The 7,500-nt window shown below is 47.9% G+C and overlaps 1 protein-coding gene across 1 annotated transcript in view; it reads left to right on the top strand.

Annotated features, from left to right (window-relative positions):
• The window catches only part of LOC113815204 (proline-rich protein 36), a 63,691-nt gene that overhangs the window by 55,526 nt on the left and 665 nt on the right, over positions 1-7,500 (top strand). Inside the window, exon 4 of the mRNA XM_070113532.1 lies at positions 1-7,500. This exon is cut by the window's left edge and continues 1,020 nt beyond it; it is cut by the window's right edge and continues 665 nt beyond it. Coding sequence (XP_069969633.1) covers positions 1-2,971 — 2,971 coding nt within the window. The 3' untranslated portion in view covers positions 2,972-7,500.

The raw sequence follows: 7,500 nt of genomic DNA, 5'->3' as shown, positions 1-7,500 counted from the left end.
CGTCGAAAGGCCGCAGGAGGAGAGAGTGGTCGAATTCCGCCCCTCGAAGCTCGACCCGTTCCTCCCCCCGAGCCCGCCGCCCACTACGTACCGCCCGCCCGCCGCCAACAAAATTACCCCCCAGGGCGCGCCGCAGCAGCTTCCTCCGGTAGTCAACACCTTCGTGCAGCCCACCACGGCGCCCGAGTCCTCCTCCAGCTTGGCCCCGGCTTCTCTCGACCGCCTCCCTCCTCCACCTCAGCCCCCTAGCAGGCCTTTCATCCCCCCACCTCCACCTCGACCCCCCACCCGCCCACTCTCTTCCTTGCCCCCATTGCCCTCGGGCCGCCCAGTTCCCCCTCCTTCTCCTGCGTCTCCTTCCAACCGCCCAGCCCTCCCCCCTCCTCCCTCTGGACTCCCAGCCCTCCCTCCTCCTCCCTCCGGCCGCCCAGCCCTCCCCCCTCCTCCCTCCGGCCGCCCAGCCCTCCCCCCTCCTCCCTCCGGCCGCCCAGCCCTCCCCCCTCCTCCCTCTGGACGTCCAGTACTCCCTCCTCGCCCCCCCCCCCCCGCTGCCCCCCCCGCCCTTCCTCCTCCCTCCGTTGGCTCTCCAGACCTGCTACCTCCCCCTCCGCCCACAGGCAGCGGGAATAAGCCCGTCCCTCCCCAGTTCTCCTCTCGCCCACAGCCTCAGCGCCCCCTCGAGAAGCGTCCTCCTCCTCCTCCTCCTCTTCCTTCGCCTTTCTCGAGACCCGCCGAAGGCCGCCCAGTCTTGCCTCCAGCCTCCTTCGGGCCCCCGCCTCGCCAGCCCGCCCCGCTCGTGCCGCGTCCTTCGCCTGCCCAACTGCCCGCCCCCGTCCCTGGCACCAAGAAGCCGACCCGCCCCTGGAAGGACGGCGCGCATGCCACTCACTTCCAGATCATCGAGGTTCCCGAGGCCTCGCCGCCGCGCCCTCAGGACGTCGCCGACCAGCCTGATCCCGGCTTCAACCTTCCTGCAGAAGCTGACAATCTCCCGAGACGCCCGCAGGCCCCGCCGGCGAAGCCCGACCTGGACGGAGTGAACGTCCTGCCACGGTTCCGCCCGAACGCCCCCCCGCAGGAAGAGACTTTCGGATTTCAGGACCCCCCTAGGAGAGTCTTCAACACGCGCCCCCGCCCTCTGCGCCCGGACAGACGCCCAGTGCTGAGCAAGCGCCCATCTTTCTTGGAGAACTTCAACTTCTTCGGTCGCACGCCCGTTGACCGGCGGCGGGGCGAGACGGGCCCTCTGGTGGAGACCAACAACGCGAACGTTAAGGTGGGCACCAAGCAGCCCGAGGGCGATGCGCTTCGCTACAAGCTCCACCACGGCCCCGTCCCCAACAACGCGCAGAAGGTCGTCGTGATCGGGCCCTTCAACCAGCCTCCGCCCGGTGCGCCCATCATCCCCCTGCCAGACAAGGAGGTGCCGCCTCCCGTGGCGCCCAAGAATCCCGGGCTACTCCCGCCTCCTCCTCCTCCTGCGCCAACTCGAAGAGTCTCAGCTTCCCAGACGAATTCTGGAGCCGTCAAAAGTCCGGAAACCCACATCCCTCCTCCTCCCCCTCCTCCACCAGCAGGCCGTCCTCAGGCCCCCAAGCGAGCCCCTGCCCCTCTTCCTCCTCAGCCGCTCATCCAGAAGCCGCCGATGAGCTCCCAGGACCTGCCCGAGAAGCCAGCTCCCTTGGTCGTCTACAGCGAGAATGAAAAGGAAGACAAGAAGACGCACTCTGACGTTGAGACTTCGGCAAGCAAGAGCGGCGCGCAGGGCCCCTCGCCCAACGCCTCCCGGACTGCCTTCGGTCCCAGCGCCCCTGAGGAGGTGAGCGAGGAGCACAAGGAGGCCATCATCGCCGGCAGAATCAGGTTCCCGGCTTTCTCCGGCGTCGAGCGCTCCGACTCGGGCAGCGTGGGCCTCCCCCCCGGCGCCATCCCCATGCCTGTGCCCATCTTTGACGGCTCCAAGCTGGTGGTGCCCGCCCACCACCACGCCTCCCGCCGCGTCCTGCCTCCCCCAACTCCCAAGCCATCTCCCTCGTCCTCCTTCTGGTCTTTCCTAGGCTTCGGGTCCTCCAAGCCCGCCCCGCCGCCCGTGGCAGCTGACAGACGAGTTGTTGTGAGCCCTCCCGCGCCGCACTCGCCCGCTCGCGTCCCTTCGCAGCCGGCTAACTATATCCGCCCTCCGCCGCCCTTCAGGGCTCAGCCTCAGCAGGGAGTGACTTCCAAGCCCAGGCCAGTCAACAACCCACGCCCACAGCCCTTCTACACCAGAACGGATCGCCCCGCTCCCGCCACGGTCCCGCGTCCTGCGCCACCCGCCCAGCCAGCCTCGGCCACGCGCCCTAACCCCCCGGCGTTCGTGGCTCCGTTGACACGCCCTGAGGCTACGCCCCGCCCCTTCAGCCAGAGCCCTCCATCGACAGAACCAAGACCTGTCTATAGACACACCTCTACAGCTCCCCCGCCCACTGTACCCACGACCACAACCCCGACCACGACTTCCACTTCCACTACCACCACGACCCACCGACCCACGACCACCAGATCACCGCCGTCGCCCTCTCCGCCCACGACCTCACTGCCCGTGACGCCCATGCGCATCACAGAGTACAACCCCTACTTCGCTAATGCACCACAGTACGATGAGAATCATCGGGGCGGATTCAAGCCGCCCACGCTGCAGTCTTCCTCGTATGATGGCTGGAGGGTCGTGGGCGTGCCGTCCACCCCCCTGGAAGGACAGGGCGACTCGCTCAGTCCCGTCGTATCCTTCGTGAAGGAGAACACACCCGAGATCATCATTAGGGCGCCCACGCAGGAAAGCAGCGACGACGACATAGTGACAGGCGTGATCAGCGACAGGATGGGCGAGGTCGCCGACGGGGACCAACTCGTCCAATTTTCGTCGCAACTCAACGTAGAGACGCCGGGAATCGTCCGAAGTTACTGGGTCGAGCCGCCGTCCCTCGCCTAAGGCCTTGGGGAAGTGAGGGAGGGAGAGAGAGAGAGAGAGAGAGAGAGAGAGAGAGAGAGAGAGAGAGAGAGAGAGAGAGAGAGAGAGAGAGAGAGAGAGAGAGAGAGAGAGCCCACATCCCTCCTCCCAAACGTACCCTGAGGTCGACCCGTCATCCCGAGGTTGACCCAGGAGTCTCCAGCTTCAGCCCCGAGAGCGCAACGCCGCTGGTCTCCGGAGCTTCATAGGAGTCGGGTTCTCATCGAGGATTCAGCGAGTTCCTTAAATGCTAATTCTCTCCACAGGATTTCGGCGCTGGCGCTGCGGAGATTCATCGGCGACTCTATCATGACTTATGACAACATTACCCACGTGACACTGTGAGAGACAAGCAAACAAACAAACTAATGAATTGAAACACACTAGTGACGTGTCCTAAAACGAGCATTCATGTTGACGTTCCGTCCGAGGATTTTTTAAATTAGCAACAATGGACAAGAACATTAGTTTATGCTCAATATACATAATTAATATTTCCTAGAATCTAACTTCGTTGGAAATTAATACTGAGGGGATTTCTTGCCTTGCAAAACTTGACACAAAACTAGTGACTGTGATAGAACATCGACTTCCGTAACACCATCAATGGGGGAAGAAGAAAAGACAGGAAAATAATGACGTGCTCAAGGGTGACATACATTTTTTACATACCGAAAATAAGCAACTGACCTTGTATGAGACTGGACTTTGACCTCAGCCACATTATTTGGGACACTGGTGACCCAAGGTTTATTCCGAGAGAGTCATATTTATTTATCACATTTTCACTCTTTTATCCATTGAATTATTTATGTTCATCCACTCGCCTATTTATTATATATTTATCTGTCTATCTACTTATTTATCTACTCACGTATTTATCTATTCATCTATTCATTCGTTTACGCATTCATTAACTTATCTCTTTATTTATTGTTATTCATCTTTTAATTATTCACACATCTATTTATTTGTCTATTTATTTCATTCTCATCTATCATTTAACTCACCCAAACTATACACAGTGAAATTCATCCTGATACATTTACACAAATAGAAACAAGATAAAACAAGCATTCATCTTCGTGCCTTTACAAATACTTTGGCCTTTAAATATACACGAAAAATAAAGGGAATCAGAATCTACACAGGTCCAATTATAAGGTTTTCGGATCTCCTTTTGTCCTCTATTTTGGCTGCTGGTCGAACCTGTCTCGGTGTGCATTTCAAGCTTCATCTGTCTTTCGTTTTTTTCTCTCTAATTTGAGTTATGCTGCTACGTGTTATACTTTGTCTCCTTTTTGTCTGCTTTATTAGTTTGTTTTTCCTTTGGTGTCTTGTGGTACTTCTCACTAGACTGTTATTTCACCCGACGCGTTATGACTGGATATGTTTATTGTCATGGACTGACCACGTTCTTTTCTATTGTTTCAGTGTTATTTTGAGGGAGAATGTATTCTTATTAATCTATGTTGACAGAAAGTTGCAGATTTTCTTGTGCCAGATGATATGTACAACGTGACTGAATTGTTTATTCGGCGACCATGACAATTTAGACTCGCAGAGCCACTATTAGCCAAAGTGTACTGTAGCCCAATTGTAACGTTGCGCTTGATTTCATTTATATTGTGTTCATCAATATTCAGTGTATTGTTAGACTGTCTACTCGATCTCAAAATTTAAAAATCAAAAGTATATGACTTTTGATAAGGTTTACAATCCTCAAACTCAGTTTTAGTCTCTGTAATACTGACGATGGAAAATATATGACTGACACCGAAATGACATGACATCATCGAGACGTGATAACATCCAGTGACATGACAGTGTAGTAACGTAAAAGTTGTGACACACATTTTTATTTCTCTTGTGGACGAAATAGGCAAGTGCTAAACAAAATACGTCAGAAACAGACGTTACAAGATTGACGAAAAAAAGAGAGGAAAAGTGACGCGAAAGGAAATACTGTAATGAAGTGACTTGACGCACGCTAGCTTTGGCGGCATGGACTATATCTGACATGACCAGATTTTTACGCCAGAAGCACGTGAGGTCATCCGCCTCCTACCAACCATCCCTCCCCACTCCCCCACACCCACACCTTTATGTAAATACACAAATAAGTTCAAGATATGAAACTGTCGACGGAAAATTAAATATTAGTGGCATTCAAATTCACGATTTCCACTCCTTTTTTATGGAGATTGTTGATAGATTAAGTTTAAATGTGTAACCGAATATTTCGGTACCAAAATGTCATTTTCGTTTTTATTAAATGAAAAGTATTGACATACTTAGCAGTAACTTTTTTTCAGCATTTCTTCTTGATTATTAAAGAAGCAGTTTTTGTTAAAACACCAAAAGAAAAATTATAAAATGTGTTACCTGATATTTTAATCCATGATGGAATACATTTAACACTGCTAAATAGGTCATACCTCTGTTATCAGCGCATATTTGGCATTTTTAAATCATAAGGTCAATGTGTCACTAGTTATAAGTGCCAAGAATAAACGTAGGGACAAAATATTTTTTGTCTACGTTTTTAATTTGTATTTTGGTACTGGACTATGAATAAAACCACCCACACTGTCTTGTTGTAATGTATTTTGATGTAGAATAATTTGTATGCACAATTAATGTTGATTGTTATCAAATTTCCTCTCTTGATTTGTTCAAAACACCTAATCTCAAATCTCACAACAAAATATTCGGGAACTGTGTCCTCTTCCTCAGCTGCAGAAACAGTGATGTCTCGGCATCTGCTCAGAAATCTTGTTTTGCACTGTAGTTTGGTCACGTGACCTTGTATGTACGTACAGGGCCAAGTACATATATTCTGTATGCGAATATTCATACACGTTCTTCTTGTCTCTCAAGGGTCAAGGGTCATCATACTGCTTTTTTTATAAATACGCAACAGATCTTTACACTATGTAGTAACCCAACGAAAACTAAAGATGGTTGTCAATGTGATATTCCTAAATTGCATAGATTCCTCTTAAATCAGCTAAAGAATTGGCAATAAATATATAGTAAAAGCTGGTAAATAAATATATAGTAAAATATACCGTTTCTATTAGCGTTCAACACTGGTAATTGCCTTTTGTAACACATTAATAGTTATTTTCGGCCTAATGATTTTTACCATCTGTTAATAAATAACAGCGATTTCATGGTTATGTATGAGACTGAGAATACATTGTAGTTCAAATTATGAATTCCAAAGTACATTTTGAACACAAATTACAAAAGATGGTTATATAACTGCTGAAAGTGTCGACACAGTTCCAGAAGTTAGATAAGGTGCTAGTAACAAACAAAGAAAAAAGCGGGATTTAAGCATCGGATACAATGATAAATTCGGCTTTTGTTGGACTTTTCCGTAATTAAAAGGAAAAGTGAGAAAAGAAATAATTTTGAGAGGAAACCTAGTTTGTACATAGTATCTCCATTTATTTATTACCATTTTGATGACTAACTACCGATTTATAATAAAAATCATACTGATGATGATGAGTTTTATTCTTGTACCATCAAGCATTACTTCTTACGGTGAAGTCACATGGATCTGTAAACTATTTTCTCTTCTTAATAGACAAAAACAAACATAAGTACAGATAGATTAAGTATGAAATTCCATCATGGCCCTTCTTTGGCAAAAAATTGTGACTGAGATGAGCCCTCTAAAAAGATAGATATTTTACAAAATTTAGCTTCACTTTTTTCACCAATGAAAAATACATATTTACCCATACTGTTAATTGACTAAAAGGACCTCTCTTAGATACCAATTTAAATCTAAATGCATTTACATTAGATTTTGTTTATAATTACTTTTTTCTAAAAAATATTCCATTGTGGCTCTTTACCTTGATATCAGTATTTTCCTAGTCCTGCTAATGCTACATTACTTTCATCAATATCTTTCAAAACATTTCCACCCCATTCAAAACTTCTGAAAAATATCTACCACTACATCAGTATAATTCATATTTTAAAGTATACAGAATCATATTACTCACAAATGTCAACTTATCAAAAAGAAGAAAAAACGTCAAACTACACTATTACTGATACATATATCATACCCTCTTTTTAAGATTAATACAAGGTAATTCCTGCAAGAATTCTTTACCTATAAAAATAATCTTTTAATTCAGTAACTCTTCTTAACATACTTCCCCAAATTTATGGCCTTTCATAAATGTTTCTTCAGATCTCTAGCTTTTATCAGAAAATAAACATCTAAGCCTGAAATAGACCACTGCTTACTTTTTATCTGTCTCTTTAATCAAGAAAATATACAAGAAAAAGAAAAACATGGTACAAATACTACATGACCATTGTCCTGAGTGTTCAAACATAATTTTATATATTTTATCTACTTCAATGGGGATTTTGAAAAAATGGACTGAGTATGCCCATGCTTTTAGGAGAAATTTCAGGCCTGAAGTAAATACAACTTTGGCCATTCTGCAGGCAGATGGTCCTCCTAAGAGATGGCTTGA

Source organism: Penaeus vannamei, chromosome 34 (assembly GCF_042767895.1).
Source record: "Penaeus vannamei isolate JL-2024 chromosome 34, ASM4276789v1, whole genome shotgun sequence".
Taxonomy (NCBI): domain Eukaryota; kingdom Metazoa; phylum Arthropoda; class Malacostraca; order Decapoda; family Penaeidae; genus Penaeus; species Penaeus vannamei.
The sequence above is the reverse complement of the archived record's forward strand: the minus strand, read 5'-3'. Positions and strand labels throughout refer to the sequence as shown.